This window comes from Mya arenaria, chromosome 10 (genome assembly GCF_026914265.1).
Source record: "Mya arenaria isolate MELC-2E11 chromosome 10, ASM2691426v1".
Taxonomy (NCBI): Eukaryota; Metazoa; Mollusca; class Bivalvia; order Myida; family Myidae; genus Mya; species Mya arenaria.
Window position 1 is genome coordinate 26,005,314 of NC_069131.1, and position 20,360 is coordinate 26,025,673.

The following is a 20,360-nucleotide window of genomic DNA, read 5'->3' on the forward strand; positions in this document are numbered from 1 at the left end:
CATTCATTGTATTTTAGTGTACGCCCATTTTATATTTATTATATTTAACATGAATTGTCCTATTATATACATAATAAACTTCTACAATTTACGGGGAGGTGTCAGCCCCACTCCTTCCAGCAATGGGTCAGTATGAAGTAATTTTATTACATTTAACTATCAAATTTTATATATTATACTCGTATTTTTTTTTTATCGTTTTATTTCTATTTTTAAGAGCATATTTCATAGCCGTTTAGAGATGTATACTATGTACACAATACCATGGCATAAATAGCGAATATCACAATAAGTCCATATTTTTCCATAAATTAATTCATAAACTCCACGCAAAAGTATCCATGGCACAGACGGATGGAATTCAAAACATCCAACTTAAGTATATCTGTTCTTTTATTATATGCAATTTGGCCGGGTACATTTTATTGCCAAGTTCAGGGGCGTATCTTATTCATTTATAAATATTCGCTCGTAGTGTCTATACCATTGTTTCGGCACCAATATGTTAAAGAGGGTAGTTCCCATCCGTAGGGACATTTTGAAATAATAACATTCAAAAAGCAATAAATTATTTTTATAATTTAGACTTGAATTTTGATTCCTGATTTTGAAAATCAAGCACTTGTCCATTCGGGGGGAACTAAAATTGATTTGAACGCCCGCACTTGAGTTTGCCTAAATACGCCCCTGAACGCCTGCGACTATTTTTTATGGGTTTAACAATAATAACAGCGACAATGGGAAGAAGTTGAATAATATTGGCTGGCTTTGTTCACAGTTTGAAATGTGATTTCAACAAAATAAACAATTGTTTATGGTATAGTAAAACCTTTTCAGTAGCTTTCACAAGGCAATTACACACGGATAAACAGCATATCTTATATTATAAATACTGACTTAACTGGCGAACTATTATAAGGTCATCAATTCGAACAAAAGAACGACTTACGCAACATTTTGCAAAAACGGCACGAACACGCCAGAAAAGGGGTGAATGTCGAAGACAGTGACAAGTCTAAGACACTAATCTTATCTTTATATAATGAGGACAATGCGTATATAAACACTATTGGAATAGACAAAATATACCCAAACATTTTACAGGGAAATTAGCTTTGATTATCCGCAAGGCTTTTATACTTAAAAACTTATTTTTATATTTATGAACATGTTACATAATACATTATAATGTTTGAACAACGGTCGACTCACTTTGATTATATAATATACTATGTGTACTTTATATGCAAACTTTATGTTTTGTTAGTGACTTGTTAGCATAAATAAGTATACATTTATTATGTTCATACGTATTGTGACCAACGATCGATTGACATATTTGTATATAATTATATATATTATGAATTACATTGATGAATGCTCATAGGCTCATGACTTTTATGCATTTGAATACACTATAAAACTACAGTCGAACCCCGTTAGCTCGAACTCGTTTGGCTCGAACTCCTTGTTGGCTCGAACTTGATGTTAAAAACCAATTTCTTTAAACTGAATGTAAGCATTCCCGCTTGGCTTAAATGTTCCTAGGCTCGAGGTATTTTCACCGGTCCCTGTGACTTCGAGATAACGGGGTTTGTATAATAAATGACAAAGGGTCATAATTCTAGACAAATTTGGTGAAGAACAAACGCTTCCCTTGTCAGGGTGGTCATTTGTAGGAAATGCTTTCAGGTTTAAGACCATACGAGGAGTCGAAGACACACAGTTTGAGGGCAGAGAAGAACGAGTTCATATGCCTAAAACTTATTTGTAGGGGTGAGGGATGAGAGTAAATAGGTAGAAAATGTAAGGGGGATACAAATAGCAGATAGGTAGAAAATGTAAGGGGGGATACAAATAGCACATAGGTAGAAAATGTAAGGGGGGATACAAATAGCAAATAGGTAGAAAATGTAAGGGGAGATACAAATAGCAGATAGGTAGAAAATGTGAGGGGAGATACAAATAGCAGATAGGAAGAAAATGTAAGGGGAGATACAAATAGCAGATAGGTAGAAAATGTAAGGGGAGATACAAATAGCAGATAGGAAGAAAATGTGAGGGGAGATACAAATAGCAGATAGGTAGAAAATGTGAGGGGAGATACAAATAGCAGATAGGTAGAAAATGTAAGGGGAGATACAAATAGCAGATAGGTAGAAAATGTAAGGGGAGATACAAATAGCAGATAGGTAGAAAATGTGAGGGGAGATACAAATAGCAAATAGGTAGAAAATGTAAGGGGAGATACAAATAGCAGATAGGTAGAAAATGTAAGGGGAGATACAAATAGCAGATAGGAAGAAAATGTAAGGGGAGATACAAATAACAGATAGGTAGAAAATGTAAGGGGGGATACAAATAGCAGATAGGTAGAAAATGTAAGGGGGGATACAAATAGCAGATAGGTAGAAAATGTAAGGGGAGATACAAATAGCAGATAGGTAGAAAATGTAAGGGGAGATACAAATAGCAGATAGGAAGAAAATGTAAGGGGAGATACAAATAGCAAATAGGTAGAAAATGTGAGGGGAGATACAAATAGCAGATAGGTAGAAAATGTAAGGGGAGATACAAATAGCAGATAGGTAGAAAATGTGAGGGGAGATACAAATAGCAGATAGGTAGAAAATGTAAGGGGAGATACAAATAGCAAATAGGTAGGAAATGTGAGGGGAGATACAAATAGCAGATAGGTAGAAAATGTAAGGGGAGATACAAATAGCAGATAGGTAGAAAATGTGAGGGGAGATACAAATAGCAGATAGGTAGAAAATGTAAGGGGAGATACAAATAGCAGATAGGTAGAAAATGTAAGGGGAGATACAAATAGCAGATAGGTAGAAAATGTAAGGGGAGATACAAATAGCAGATAGGTAGAAAATGTAAGGGGAGATACAAATAGCAGATAGGTAGAAAATGTAAGGGGAGATACAAATAGCAGATAGGTAGAAAATGTGAGGGGAGATCTAGGGGGATAACAATAGCAAATAAGTAGAAAGAAATCATGTAATTAAAAACCGTCAATTTAAATCTTAAAATAAACAAAAGAGCATGGTTATATACAATATAGCGCATTTCTTACCGAGCTTAAATACACCACGGACATAATGGCTGATATACCCCTGACAAACATTTCGAAAATATAGTATATGCTAATTTAGGAGATTTTCATACGAAAAAAGTTGTCGAGTATCAAGCATATGACTATCGATCACATATATTTAACAGAAAGTTCATTTTTAATGACTCGTACAGATTTACAATGACTTCCAAATGGCTGAGCCCATTGTCACTTAAATTGAACTTGACAAAAAGTACAGGTTATTCTGCACCAGTCCAATTAATTTTTGAAGGTTAGAACACGTTTAAAGAGCGATTAGCTTTAATCTTGTGATTTTAAAAGACATTTGCCATGTGACCACTTTTCCTGTTTATATTGTGTTATCTGTTATTAAGTTATTTGGGTAAGAGCGAAAATAAGCGTATAATAGGCGATGATGATGATGATGATGATGATGATGATGATGATGATGATGATGATGATGATGATGATGATGACTTTATTGATGATGATGATGATGATGATGATGATGATGATGATGATGATGATGATGATGATGATGATGAACCACTTTTTCCATTGTCCAGTAGAGGTTCAGTTCAAGATTGCATTCAAATTGGTTAAAGGGCAATTATATTGAACAATCCTTCATAATTATATTGATTATAAGAAAAATATATTTTCGTTCTTCACTCTGGTTTTATAAAAACTGACGAAATTGTATTTTTTCGCTCGCTCGCTCAAACATTTTTTTGGGTGAAAATCCGAGAAACATAACGTTAATTTGGTGTGGCCGAACAGTTAAAGAAATTTTTTCCAACTAATGAATTAAATACCAAACACACAACCCACTTATCGACGTTAAACACTTCCTATTTAAAGCCACTATGGATATATTTACCCAAGGCAGGGTATGCAAATATGCTTAGGAAACACAAGTATCAAAGAAAACAAACACAAATCGATGTTAAACAAAAAGTTAAGATCCTGGATAATCCCGTTTTCAATCAATCATTCATTCAATCATTCGATCAATCAATCAATCAAACAAACAAATAATCAATCAATCAATCCATCATTCCAAAAAATAATCAATCTTAGAAAAAAACAGAAAACAAATCATCGAAATATTGTTTATTTGTAGAAAATCTCTTTCCTGTGTTAAACCTACACGCCAGTGATTCTGTGCCATTTACATTTTAAAGGACCGCTTTAAGCTCATTCTGCGTATAACTCACGCGAAAGCTTTATGTGTCAAGTGTGAACTATATGCGTCACGTGTGAGCTATTCGCGCCACGTGTGAGCTTTATGCGTCAAGTGTGAACTTTATGCGCCTCGTGTGAGCTATATGCGCCACGTGTAAGCTTCATGCGTCACATGTGAGCTATACGCGTCACGTGTGAGCTATACGCGTCACATGTGAGCTATACGCGTCACGTGTGAGCTATACGCGTCACGTGTGAGCTATACGCGTTACGTGTGAGCTATATGCGCCACGTGTGAGTTAGATGCGCCACGTGTGAGCTATATGCGCCACGTGTGAGCTATACGCGCCACGTGTGAGCTATGTGCGTCAGATGTGAGCTATTTGCGTCCCGTGTGAGCTACATGCGCCACATGTGAGCTTTCTGCGCCACGTGTGAGCTATGTGCGTCAGATGTGAGCTTTTTGCGTCACGTGTGAGCTAAATGCGTCACGTGTGAGATATAGGCGTCTTGTGTGAGCTACATGCGTCACGCCTGAGCTAAATGCGTCATGTGTGAACTATACGCGTCTTGTGTGAGCTAAATGCGTCACATGTGAGCTATACGCGTCTTGTGTGAGCTACATGCGTCACGCCTGAGCTAAATGCGTCTTGTGTGAACTATACGCGTCTTGTGTGAGCTAAATGCGTCACATGTGAACTAGACGCGTCTTGTGTGAGCTACATGCGTCACGCCTGAGCTAAATGAGTCATGTGTGGGCTTTATACGTCAGATGTGAGCTATATGCGCAATGTGAGCTATATACGTATCAGCTCGTGACAAGGTGAGCTATATACGGAGAAAATGGTACGTGAGCAACAGAGGTATGGTTCTTGTTAGTGCATGAGTCAAACATATTTTGCCATTGATAATTACTTTAAATTCTGCTTAATCATTTTTTTCTAATCAAGGGAAGTAATTCAGTAACAATGCAGCATAGAGGTATGGTTGTTATACTAAAATATAAGAGTAGAACTCGGATATAGCGAACTCAACATTTAAACTTATAATAGCTATATGCGGAATAAGTGGGCCTACATGTTTGCATGTAACTCACCTTGTCATGATTTACATACATATAAAGCTTACACGTGGCAATTATAGCTCACACATGACACATTTAGCTCACGTGACAAATATAGCTCACACGTGACACATTTATCTTACGTGACAAATATAGCTCACACGTGACAAATTAAGCTCACACGTGACAAATGTAGCTCACACGGTGACAAATATAGCTCATACGGTGACACATATAGCTCACACGTGACAAATATAGCTCACACGTGACAAATGTAGCTCACACGGTGACAAATATAGCTCACAGGTGACGCATATAGCTCACACGTGACAAATATAGCTCACACGATGACAAATATAGCTCACACGTGACAAATGTAGCTCACACGTGAGCCATATTAGCAAAGAGTGTTTTCGGTCTTGCATCACTCAAGTAGACAATGCCCCTGTTTCTTAAACATTCTTAAGCGTAACTCGTTTGTGTATCTTATTTCGTTTAGTAAGACTACCTACTGAAATATGAGTTTACATAACAAACAGTAGTTTATCTTATTTATCCAATATATCAGTTCCTGTAAAAGCCTCAAAATTCTTTAAAAAGAGATTATTACACAATATAAACTAAATAAAAATTAGTGCGCTGAGCTTGATCATGTTATACGGGACCAAAACTTACACCCGAAAGAATCGGACATTTTAGTATGTTAGACTTGTTCAAACAACTTTTTTTATCTAGTTTTAAATAATGTAATTAAAGGTGAAAGAAGATGCCTTTTACGTTAATTATATATTCCTGCGTGGTATAAAAAACAGTGCCATGAACTTGATCATGTTATACGGGACCAAAACTTGTCCTTACACCCGAAAGAATCGGACATTTAAGTATGTTAGGCTTGTTCAAACAACTTTTTTTATCCAGTTTTAAATAATGTAATAAAAGTTGAAAGAAGATGCTTTTAACGCTTATTATATATTCCTGCGTGGTATTTTAATTAATATGTACATATTTCAGAATTATATCAGTGTTTTTTTTTTTTGGTTTTTGGTTCGAACGTTAGGCCACATTACCTTATGTCGTAAATAAACATTATTAAATTTTATAAATGTCTGAAATTTCGGAACAGGATATAAAAGTTTGCCAAAGTATGTGTCCTCTTACCTGAAAATATGTAGGTTCAGACGCGTGCAAATTACCAATTAAATTGACAGCCTTTGCTGCCGCTCTTAAACGCGATTTTGTAGAAATTTCAGAAGTTCCTGTGCTTAAAGCGCTGTCTGATTTCTTCGACAGTCTTATAGAGTTCTGCCGTTTCACTGACGGTGGTTTTGATTTGTTAGAAACTGAGTCGCTAGTCGCTTCGTTTGGTTCATAGTCCTTCTCGGAAAAGTCATGTCCATCCATGTTCACTGAATGGCGTCGTTCCACTGGCGGTTTTGGTTTTCTGGTCGTAAAACTCATACATTTTAGCAGCTTCTTTTTAACCTTATCCTTCATTTTCTTTTTTATTTGTATAACAGTAAAACGTTTATTTCCTTTCACACCTTTTCTTCAGATGTTTTTACATGTATGTAAACTCCAAAAATTCCTAAAATCCCCATGTCACCGAAAACACATTTTTTTTTTTACTTTTTTCTTCTTTTTTAAACCTTTAAAAATCTTTTTAATATCTTCAATCCCGTATTATAAATAATCCAATGTTTTTACTCCTACTTTACTCTTATTTTGTCCTCCGTTAAATTCGAATATAAAAGCTTTTGAAAAAACAACAACAGCACATTCAATAAAAACAGTAAAAAACTAGAAATATATGTGACAAGTTTTTGTCTTTTTCAACATTATATATTTTCAAAAATCATTTTTTCCTGTAACATTTCTAAAAATAGTCACTTGCCAAACTCCATCAGTTTTTGACAGCATTCTTATAACTCAATATACATTTTCCGCCAAGCATGCCTGAATTTATTAAGTTATTATTAAAAATGAGCCTAAAGACATGATACTATAATTACATTCACACCAAATAGAATTAATTTGAAAAAATAATCATGCTGTGTGTTCTGTGTTAAGAAATAAGGCACATTAGAACTAAACCCGAAATACTGTTTTACCTCCCACTAAAGTTAAATAAGGTAAATCAAATCCCAAATATGTTCATATGATCTGTTATAATTCTCTTAATCATCTCGTTTTCATGTGAATATTATAATAGAAATTACAGATAATTGAATGATAAACGCATCGATATGCTATTATCATTAGATATGAATAATGACATAAAACGGGTTTTACAAAATGAATCTCAATTTGCAGATCTCCGATTACACTAACATCCAACTTGCACACACTAGCGCGGTCATGACTTTATTCCGATGAATGATATTTTAATTTCATTTGTAATCCCGCAGTAAGAATCAAGCGCACATCAGTTATCGTCTAAAAACTATCATGTAATGTTTCTAACACGATCATGGTATTAATCTCATCTTCAAACAAATTCTAACAGTTTTGAAATTCTCTTACTGACTTTTAATCTTCAATTATATCTTTTGTTAAAGATTTCCAATCCCATTTTACAAATTATCCAATGTTTTTATTTCTTCTTCAATCGTTTTTGTCCTTTTAATCCAAATAAAAGCTTTGAAAAACACCACAACACATTCAATTTAAACATTATAAAACTATAAATCCCATAAAAATATGTGAGATAATAAACTTTAATGACATTGTTCAACATTATGTATTTTCAAAAATCACGATGACTTTGATTATCCTCATTAAATAATTACATTATATCTTCCAAATTATTACACAAATGTAATGCTCCCACAACAAGCGAAAGGTACCCCTTCGCTGGGGGGAAATGGCAATCGGAACAACTCGGCTAGTATCCGACATAAATCCCGAACCTTGCCGGAAATGGCCGAGTTTTTTTTTTATGTCAAATGAACATACCATATGCCGGTAAATATAATATTTTTTGCTTTATAGTTCAAACGTAAATATACAGGCTTTGCGGCTTCTTCATGTATACACTTTAATGAAGTTAAAATCATTTTATTTTCTTATTCTTCCGATCACAGAAGCAAAAAAACAAACAATGAAAACGTAAACGATGCCGAGATAAACTGCATACTGTATTATAATCTTTTTAGTAAAGACCTTTTGCTCTTTTCATGGTTAACCGTAATTACGAATAAGGGATATGTTTATATTGCGGAGCTCAATATTATTAGATATTTCAATATAATTTCACATTCATTTTTTTTAAATTGCAGCCATAACACTATCCTTGAATTATCTGAAACTCTTATACAAAACGACACTGTTTTTATCATGTTCATTTAATCTAGTAACCTTCAGCAGGAACAAATCAAACTTAATTAAAGGACGCATGCAATTTAACATACATTATACTTATCTTAAGGTACGAATACCTTCATTTTAAGCAAGATCATTGCATACTTTGTTGATGTTCTTTTTAAATCAAATTATTCATTTAGAAAAAACCCTCAGACGCTGTATATTCTGTTCAGGCAAACAGGAAATCCAAAACTAAAGCTTAAGAATTGATTAAACGCTATAAGAATGATGTGGCAATGTCTCTATGATAACGTTGTGGCAAAGTCTCTGTGATAACGTTGTGGCAATGTCTCTGTGATAACGTTGTGGCAAAGTCTCTGTGATAACGTTGTGGCAATGTCTCTGCGATAACGTTGTGGCAATGTCTCTGCGATAACGTTGTGGCAAAGTCTCTGCGATAACGTTGTGGCAATGTCTCTGTGATAACGTTGTGGCAAAGTCTCTGCGATAACGTTGTGGCCATGTCTCTGCGATAACGTTGTGGCAAAGTCTCTGTGATAACGTTGTGGCAATGTCTCTTTGATAACGTTGTGGCAAAGTTTCTGTGATAACGCTGTGGCAATGTCTCTGTGATAACGTTGTGTCAATGTCTCTTTGATAACGTTGTGTCAATGTCTCTGTGATAACGCTGTGGCAATGTCTCTATGATAACGTTGTGGCAATATGTCTCTTTGATAACGTTGTGGCAATGTCTCTATGATACCGTTGTGGCAATGTCTCTATGATAGCGTTGTGGCAATGTCTCTATGATGACGTTGTGGCAATGTCTCTTTGATACCTTTGTGGCGATGTCTCTTTGATAGCGTTGTGACAATGTCTCTATGATACCGTTGTGGCAATGTCTCTACGATGACGTTGTGGCAATGTCTCTTTGATAACGTTGTGGCAATGTCTCTATGATACCGTTGTGGCAATGTCTCTATGATGACGTTGTGGCAATGTCTCTTTGATGCCGTTGTGGCAATGTCTCTTTGATAACGTTGTGGCAATGTCTCTATGATACCGTTGTGGCAATGTCTCTATGATGACGTTGTGGCAATGTCTCTTTGATGACGTTGTGGCAATGTCTCTGCGATACCGTTGTGGCAATGTCTCTATGATACCGTTGTGGCAATGTCTCTATGATGACGTTGTGGCAATGTCTCTTTGATGCCGTTGTGGCAATGTCTCTTTGATAGCGTCGTGGCAATGTCTCTATGATACCGTTGTGGCAATGTCTCTACGATGACGTTGTGGCAATGTCTCTTTGATAACGTTGTGGCAATGTCTCTATGATGACGTTGTGGCATTGTCTCTATGATAACGTTGCGACAATGTCTCTATGATAACGTTGTGGCAACGTTGTGGCAATGTCTCTTTGATAACGTTGTGGCAATGTCTCTTTGATAACGTTGTGACAATGTCTCTTTGATAACGTTGTGGCAATGTCTCTTTGATAACGTTGTGGCAATGTCTCTATGATAACGTTGTGACAATGTCTCTATGATAACGGTGTGGCAACGTTGTGGCAATGTCTCTTTGATAACGTTGTGGCAATGTCTCTTTGATAACGTTGTGACAATGTCTCTTTGATAACGTTGTGACAATGTCTCTTTGATAACGTTGTGGCAATGTCTCTTTGATAACGTTGTGGCAATGTCTCTATGATAACGTTGTGACAGTGTCTCTATGATAACGTTGTGGCAACGTTGTGGCAATGTCTCTTTGATAACGTTGTGGCAATGTCTCTTTGATAACGTTGTGACAATGTCTCTTTGATAACGTTGTGGCAATGTCTCTTTGATAACGTTGTGGCAATGTCTCTATGATAACGTTGTGGCAATGTCTCTTTGATAGCGTCGTGGCAATGTCTCTTCGATAACGTTGTGACAATGTCGCTATGATAACGTTGTGACAATGTCTTTTTGATAACGTTGTGACAATGTCTCTATGATAACGTTGTGACAATGTCTCTATGATAACGTTGTGACAATGTCTCTATGATAACGTTGTGACAATGTCGCTATGATAGCGTTGTGACAATGTCGCTATGATAACGTTGTGACAATGTCGCTATGATAACGCTGTGACAATGTCGCTATGATAACGTTGTGACAATGTCTCTTTGATAACGTTGTGACAATGTCGCTATGATAACGTTGTGACAATGTCTCTTTGATAACGTTGTGACAATGTCTCTATGATAACGTTGTGACAATGTCGCTATGATAGCGTTGTGGCAATGTCTCTTTGATAACGTTGTGACAATGTCTCTTTGATAACGTTGTGACAATGTCGCTATGATAACGTTGTGGCAATGTCTCTTTGATAACGTTGTGACAATGTCTCTATGATAACGTTGTGACAATGTCGCTATGATAACGTTGTGACAATGTCGCTATGATAACGTTGTGACAATGTCGCTATGATAACGTTGTGACAATGTCGCTATGATAACATTGTGACAATGTCTCTATAATATTGTTGGGGCAATTTGAGTCTCTATAATAACCTTGTGGCAATATCTCTATGATGGCGTCGTGGCAATGTCTATTTAATAGCGTTGTGGCAATGTCTCTATGATAACAGTTTGGCAATGTCTCTATGATAACTTAGTGGTTTATTGAGAAATTTTGAAAAGTATGCCAATGTCATAAACGGACAGAATTATACTTTTCACAAATTTAGAGCAAAACAATTCATAAAAAATCGGCCCAACACAATGAGGTTAACATTCATACACATTATGTACACCCAGTAGCAGCGACCATGAGGCAGTTCACATTTTTGATATTTGCAATTATTAAGAAGAACTTTCAAAAACATAAAAAGCTTCTAAACCGGTATGATTCATTTATAGGAAGTTTTGCTCAAACTCTGCAAAAACAGTTCTAATTATTACGAGTTCGTCTGATAACTTTATTAAAAGCTATCTTAATTACATATCGCCGATAATCTGTTAAATTGAGTTTGTAATACTTCCTACAATTATTTGAAACCTGATCCATTCTGATACTTTCGGTACATTTGATTCAAAACCAATGTCATTTATGTCTATTATATCTCTATGTCCATAAACATACGTTCTGTCGTGAATTCATGTCTAAATGATGATAATCGTAATTAATCAAATCGTTTAAGTTTAAAAAACACTTAATCCATAGGGTCTGTTTTATGACCGTAGGCTGTATAGTTTACTTGGGTTTTCATCCATGCACGACAATGCTGTATAGTTTACTTGGGTTTTCATCCATGCACGACAATGCTGTATAGTTTACTTGGGTTTTCATCCATGCACGACAATATACATACACTAAAACACAACATAGATTAGTTATTTTTTTTTTTTTTTCGCCGTCGTGCTGAACAAACACAAATTCTTCACAGCCATGTTATTTAAAAAAACAACAACAACAAAAAACAAAAAACAAAACAACAAAAATAACAACAACAGGGAAACTATTAAATAATGCTATTTTCGAAATTATGTAAGATAGGAACCTGGGCCGACATTCATAAAACATCTTAAGTCATTTCCTAACTTAAGTCGTTTAAAAAATTAAGTCATTTTCCAAAGTTAAGTAACTTACTTATCAACTGATATTATTGCTTTATAATATCTGAAATAGTCTGATTTCATTGATTTGATTTAAAATACACCCTTTAATGTAAAGAAAACAGATTTACCTTTCTTATAATTGAATATGAATATCTTAGGAAAGCGACTTAAGTTAATAAATGACTTAAGATGTTTAATGAATTCCTCCTCAGCTCTATTTCCAAAGCTAGGTTTACTTTACCTTTTTCTGAGCTTTCATGAGTTTGAGAAATCTGTTAATGTCTGTTGTATAATAATCCAACCATTTTCAACATTTTACCCTTACATTTAAGCCAAGTCACGATTTTTTTTCGAACATATTAAAAGAGTTTTGTTAAATATCCTAAATTGTATACACTCACTTCTTGATTCTTATTCGGTATGGTATTAAAAGACACACAAAAGGGACGCATTTTAAACAAATTTTATAAATATTAATTTGTGCTTACGCGTTTCGAACTATTAATTTTCTTAATGCAAACATAGGGAACTTAATTTGACGTAAATTACATAACAAATATCAATCGGAAACTATTGAATTATCACTATCTTTTTTATTGAAGACACATTGATCTTAATGTTATACTTGTTTGTTGATTAGGCTTGTGTAAACTTCACCTAGGAAGCCTACTATGCCTATGTAAACATAGTTAAGATATCTTGTAATGCCATAAAACCCGAGGTATTGCACATATTCGATAGAATATGGATAAAATATGGCTTAATTTAGCACATTTTCCGAATAGCTTTTCGTTAACTGCAAATTTATCGTCGAAAGCTGCCAACGACAGTGAGTCAGCAGTGATTTTTTCACAAATAATAATAATAATAATAATAATAATAATAATAGTAATAATAATAATAATAATAATAATAATTGTCAGCTTAACATGTTTCCGGTCTTTAGATATAAAATTATTAATTAGTTCATTACTTACTTAATTCATTCATTCATTCATTCATTCATTCATTCATTCATTCATTCATTCATTCATTCATTCATTCATTCATTCATTCATTCATTCATTCATTCATTCATTCAATCAATCATTCAATCATCCACCCACCGACCCATCCGTCCATCCGTTCATTCATTCATTCATTCATTCATTCATTCATTCATTCATTCATTCATTCATTCATTCATTCATTCATTCATTCATTCATTCATTCATTCATTCATTCATTCATTCATTCATTCAATCATTCAATCATCCACCTACCGACCCATCCGTCCATCCGTTCATTCATTCATTCATTCATTCATTCATTCATTCATTCATTCATTCATTCATTCATTCATTCATTCATTCATTCATTCATCCATCCATCCATCCATCCATCCATCCATCCATCCATCCATCCATCCATCCATTCATTCATTCATTCATTCATTCATTCATTCATCATAATTGCATGTAAAATTGACCTTTTCCTAAGCTATATTATATTACGAATAATTATTTTTGTATTGAAAAGAAACTGCTTAAACATTTTCTTTTTTCAAGTTTCATCAGCTATTTCCGAATCCAAAACCTTTCCCCACCTAAAACTACCTCGCCCTTTACAGACAAAAAAAATGGTAATCGTAGGTGGACCAGTCAATATAGATATAATATCATACAAAGATAATAATTTGTCAATAGGATGACATCGATAAATAAGCACCGCATATCTGCATTAATTTTGGGTTATTCCTGCAACAGAAATCCGGTCCAAAGTACCGAAGGTAGAATTCGGATATATACATTGGCAAATGGCTTCTGGTTCGCTTTATAATAGATAGCGATTAAGCCAAGTCTTTAGCCTTTTTCCGATATCTGATCCTACCGCCTTTGTCTGATGAAAGCAATTTTCAGGGTGACTCAGTATATTTCATGTCATTATTTGGTCCGTTTCGTAGTTCAATAAAAATGCCTAGTTTGGTGTCCCTCATTACATTGAATTGGCTGCCAATGTCTTTATTAAGTTTATTTTATTCTAGGACAGTTGAATAAGGAGAATGGTAATAAAACAAAACTCAATTTTAAACTAATCAAGATTGCAATCTAAATTAACGTGAATACCCCTGAAAGATAACCAAAACTGTACTTTAAAAAAATGAAAGTTAAACCAAATCATGACTAAGAGCTGCACTTTAAAAAACTGAAACATAATGTGGATATGACTTAGAAACTGTACTGGATTAAAACTGAAACAAAACGGGGAAATGACCTACAAACTCTGCTGGAATCTATTATACTGAAACTTAACGTAAACATGAGTTAGAAACTGTACTGGAATTTAACTGAAACATAACGTGAACATGACTTAGAAACTGTACTGTAATCAACTTTAACACTGAAAGTGAACATGGCTTAGAAACTGTACTGTAATCTACTTTAACACTGAACGTGAACATGGCTTAGAAACAGTACTGCAATCAACTTTAACACTGAAAATGAACATGGCTTAGAAACTGTACTGCAATCAACTTTAACACTGAAAGTGAACATGGCTTAGAAACTGTACTGTAATCTACTTTAACACTGAACGTGAACATGGCTTAGAAACAGTACTGCAAACAACTTTAACACTGAAAGTGAACATGGCTTAGAAACTGTACTGCAATCAACTTTAACACTGAAAGTGAACATGACTTAGAAACTGTACTGCAATCTACTTTAAACTGAACGTGAACATGGCTTAGAAACTGTACTGCACTCAACTTTAACACTGAACGTGAACATGGCTTAGAAACTGTACTGCAATCTACTTTAACACTACACGTGAACATGGCTTAGAAACTGTACTGCACTCAACTTTAACACTGAACGTGAACATGGCTTAGAAACTGTACTTCAATCTACTTTAAAACTGAAAGTGAACAGGGCTTAGAAACTGTACTTCAATCTACTTTAAAACTGAAAGTGAACATGGCCTAGAAACTGCACTGCAATCTACTTTAAAGCTGAAAGTGAACATGGCCTAGAAACTGTACTGCAATCTACTTTAACACTACACGTGAACATGACTTAGAAACTGTTCTGCACTCAACTTTAACACTGAAGGTGAACATGGCTTAGAAACTGTACTTCAATCTACTTTAAAACTGAAAGTGAACAGGGCTTAGAAACTGTACTGCAATCTACTTTAAAACTGAAAGTGAACATGGCCTAGAAACTGTACTGCAATCTACTTTAAACTGAACGTGAACATGGCTTAGAAACTGTACTGCACTCAACTTTAACACTGAACGTGAACATGGCTTAGAAACTGTACTGCAATCTACTTTAACACTACACGTGAACATGGCTTAGAAACTGTTCTGCACTCAACTTTAACACTGAAGGTGAACATGGCTTAGAAACTGTACTTCAATCTACTTTAAAACTGAAAGTGAACAGGGCTTAGAAACTGTACTTCAATCTACTTTAAAACTGAAAGTGAACATGGCCTAGAAACTGCACTGCAATCTACTTTAAAGCTGAAAGTGAACATGGCCTAGAAACTGTACTGCAATCTACTTTAACACTACACGTGAACATGACTTAGAAACTGTTCTGCACTCAACTTTAACACTGAAGGTGAACATGGCTTAGAAGCTGTACTTCAATCTACTTTAAAACTGAAAGTGAACAGGGCTTAGAAACTGTACTGCAATCTACTTTAAAACTGAAAGTGAACATGGCCTAGAAACTGCACTGCAATCTACTTTAAAGCTGAAAGTGAACATGGCCTAGAAACTGTACTGCAATCTACTTTAAAACTTAAAGTAAACATGACTTAGAAACTGGACTTCAATCACTTTAACACTGAACGTAAACATGGCTTAGAAACTGTACTGAAATCAACTTTAAAACTTAACGTGCACATGACTTAGAAAATATACTGTAATTTTACTTTAACACTGAAGGTGAACATGGCTTAGAAACTGAACTGTAATCTACTTTAAAACCGAACGTGAACATGACCTAGAAACTGTACTGTCATCTACTTTAAAACTGAAGGTGAACATGGCTTAGAAACTGTACTGTCATCTACTTTAAAACTTAAAGTGCACATGACTTAGAAAATATACTGTAATTTAACTTTAACACTGAAGGTGAATATGGCTTAGAAACGGGACTGTCATCTACTTTAAAACTGAATGTGAACATGGCTTAAAACCTGAACTGCAATCTACTTTAAAACTGAACGTGGACATGGCTTAGAAACTGTACTGCTTAAACTAAACGATACCATTACTGAGAATTCGGACTGCATGTTAAACTGCACATGATGCAAGTAAATTAAATGGACTGAAGTCAAAGTAAGACTAGATATGAAAATGAACTTGACTTAGACTTATTATATTGACAATAAACTAAATCATACATTGAAACTTTTTAAAACAATTTACACCAATAAGCCATATGTTTATTCTTAAACGGGATTTATCTTTAGAAGAGAGAGAGAGAGAGAGAGAGAGAGAGAGAGAGAGAGAGAGGCTTTAAGCTTTCTCCCCAATCCTTACTTATCATGTGTGTAATTTATGTCCTAATGTACTTATATACAATAAATATTATTTAAACCAAACTGAGGCAATCAAAAGTCTATTTCAAATTTAAAAAAAAAGATGTTAATACACTTACCTCAAATTCCACGAACTTCCACTCTCCTTTAATGCAAACCAGTTTTTCGAACATTTTAACACACTACAAACTTCATGAATGGCCTTTTAATCATCTTCAAATGTAGGTATGTCCTCTCTAGCTATTGTGTACATTACAAGAGTATCCTGTTACAATACGTCCGTCTGTTTGACCAAGTGCTCAATAGTGTTAATCAAATGTTTACGTACAGGATTTAACATACATATTTGCTTTTAATATCACATTTTTCAATGAACATACTGACATCATTAAAGTGCAAATCTATTGACTGAGGATTTTTCTTAAAAATCAATTAAATGACGTTTGTATATTGTGGGAGCTTTAAAAGCCTATTAAAGATGAAATCAAAATATATTATCATATGTGATCGTTTGAATGGCCCGTTTGTGAATTTTGTAGTCAATACGTGCGTTGGTATTCTGTTTTCATTTTCTCGCTGTTCAAAACAAATGTAATAGAAATGTCAGCCAGTCTATCGATAGGAAACAAAACAATTTTTCACCAGTTTGACAAATGGCAAAATTTTGTCATGTCAAGTGGTGAATAGGTAATCAATTACGTACAATACATAATCTGATATGTCATCCACAGAAATAAATGCACTGATGTTATTGTGAGTTGGAAATGCGTAACACCTTAACCGCATAAAACCTATACTTTCATTTGAACAGTTTGAAGTGTGGTATAACTATATTTTTGTAAAAATACGTATATTTCTTCATTTTATATGAACTTGCTATAGAATAATAAACGGTTTAACGATACAAAAACATGTTTTATAAGTACAGCATAACCCCGTTGGCTCGAACTCGCTTGGCTTGAATTCCTCGTTGGCTCGAACTAAATGTAAGGGACCAATTTCTTAATAGTGAAGGTATGTCTTCCCTCTTGGCTCGAATATCTCGAGGCTCGAGGTAAATTCAACGGTCCCTGAGAGTTCGAGCTAACGGGGTTCGAATGTTTACCATAGTTAGATGAAATTACAATAGTAGCTGATTGTATAAAAGTTGAATAAGTTGCCCACAGACAATCTTTGGCCAGTTTGCACAATTAAATGATTTGATTGGTGAATCGCTATTACTGAATAAATCTTGACCAATCAATGAACGTTTTGACTAAAATTAACCAAAACAAAGATTTAACCAGTTTTAAACAATGGCTGCAGATATTCTATAGTTTAAAAAACATGAAATTATCTATGATATTCGAGAATGCCATTACATCTTCCCCGTTACCTTGCATTTTAAAGATTCCCATGCTTTAGCTGAACAAAACATTGACAAATTGATTTCTGATATTAGAGACACTGCTGTTCAGTATATACAAATTGACACATTATACATCTTAGATACTGGTAATTGGAGATGGAATTCGAAATTTGAAATCTGAAGGGGCATTTCGTTAGCTTAGTGATAAATTGCATTTTCTATCCTGTTCCACTTTCATATTTATGACTGAAATGCATTTAAAGATGCACCACTCTTACTTCCATTTAATGTTTTCCGCAAATAATTAAATTGTTTAAATATACCAAAAAGGATGAATAAATGTCAAGAATAATGATTTTATGAAGGATACCGAGTTTTATTTGAAAGAAATGTGCAGAAATCCCGGTTTTTCTACCTTATGCAATATGCACTTAATCTTTTAACAAATCATTTTATATTTATGCGTTTTCAGCTATTAAATACACAATTTATTATTTTAACAGTATCTAATATTTTACATAAATGCATTATTTAGTAAGAAGTTAGAGGTTTATCACTCAAAATTTATGTTTGTTATACATGTGTATGTATTGATTTTGAATAAGAGTACAGCCGCTTTAAATGCTACCGATGGGATATATGTTATGTCATCTTAAGTTATCTTTGAGATATGTACCGTCTGCACTGGCTCAACTGACTCACCCAAAAAGGATATTATTTCAAACAAAATATTACGCCTTGTATTATTTACTTATTAATTAACTTGATAATGTATTGTTCATATTCAAATTGTATTATTTCGTATCATTCCATAACTAGTATAGGTATTATAAACATTTATACCACGCCTCCAACATAAATGACGCAACGCCATTGGTCCAGGACTGGTCACGCGGTTACCCCATATTTTTTCATATTGGGTCATCAAATTTATATCGTACCAAAATGGCGTCTTTTTCCCGATTCCGATGAATATTCGGATGAATAAATGAAACATTAAAACATGTAAACAACTTGTCGACGTGATATATACGTTACGGGGCTAGTAGGTGACCCGATATGGGATATACGGGGCAAAGAAAACCCTATCGGGTGAGAGCGAAGCCCATATCGGGTCACCTACTAACCCCGTAACTTATAACATTGTCTCGGACCTATACACCATGCTTTAAACCATGCGTTGGTATTCTGTTTTCTTTTTCTCGCTCTTCAAAACAAATGCAATAGAAAATATCAGCCAGTCGATTGGAAACGAAACATTTTTTTAACTGTTTGACAAATGGCAAAATATTGACATGTCAAGTGGTGAATAGATAATCAATTACGTACAATAGATAATTTAATATGTCATCCAGGGAAAAAATGCACTATCGTTTATGTAAGTTGAAAATGCATAACACTTAAACCGCGAAAAACCTATACTAACATTTGAATATTTTCAAGTTAGGTATTTGTCAGGGGTGGGTCAAAGAGTTGAAGTTAGAGGGAGCATAACTTAATGTGCGTTACCTTTTGACTTTCGCCCGTCATCAGAACCGAAAATAATTTGTTTAAAATGTTGACAGGAAGATTGTGGTTTATAGGTCCATGCAGTTGTAAAGCAGTATATAAGATTTGTTTTGTACGCTCTTGCCCCTTTTTTTCACCTGCCTACTCCATCGACTCACAAATAATTATGTCAATCATCTTAATTAAAAGAAAGTTTAGTTTTACTTACGTTGTACCTAAAGGAACTATTGATAAGCGTTTATTTAAGGAAGGGCAACGTCATTTGACCAATCACAAACGTCGTTTAATTAAGATCAAAGGTATTCCAAAGAAAGCGCGTCCATCGGTATCAGTCGGAACTCCTCGGCCATTTTTCATCGAAAACAGCCTCAGATGTATATGTACGGTTCAAAATGTCAGGATTCTTTACATTTAACTACGCTGCAAACAGGTCGCGTAGGAATGTCAATTTAGCAGTTAAATCTGAGGATTTTTTTATTATGAAAAATAAGTATTAATGTTCTATTTAATAGGCTATTACACTTCACAAGGAATTAATTTGAACTTGGTAATACCAATCACACATTAAATCACTACAATGAATCACAATTAGTTATATTAACAGAACAATTTCTGCACATGTACCGGCTGTTTTCGATGAAAAATGGCGGAGGAGTTCCGATCGCATCGGTATTTGAATAGTTAAAGGCTATGCGATCCTCTAAAGCCAGTCAGTATGAGTGAAAATATAAAGCACCAG

At 34.6% G+C, this 20,360-nt stretch overlaps 1 protein-coding gene across 6 annotated transcripts in view; it reads right to left on the reverse strand.

Annotated features, from left to right (window-relative positions):
* Window positions 1-17,196, reverse strand: part of LOC128205681 (uncharacterized) — a 33,661-nt gene extending 16,465 nt beyond the window's left edge. Inside the window, exons 1-2 of one of the 6 annotated variants that reach the window (XM_052907532.1) lie at window positions 7,662-7,794; window positions 6,492-6,979 (exon numbers count right to left, since the gene is read on the reverse strand). In XM_052907532.1, the coding sequence (XP_052763492.1) occupies window positions 6,492-6,827 (336 nt within the window). In that variant the 5' untranslated portion in view covers window positions 6,828-6,979; window positions 7,662-7,794. Of the gene's footprint in view, window positions 1-263; window positions 381-6,491; window positions 7,540-7,622; window positions 7,795-16,883 lie in introns of those variants that run through there. The other 5 variants (XM_052907531.1, XM_052907530.1, XM_052907533.1 and 2 more) reach the window with 5 other exon arrangements.
* Window positions 17,197-20,360: the final 3,164 nt, after the last annotated feature.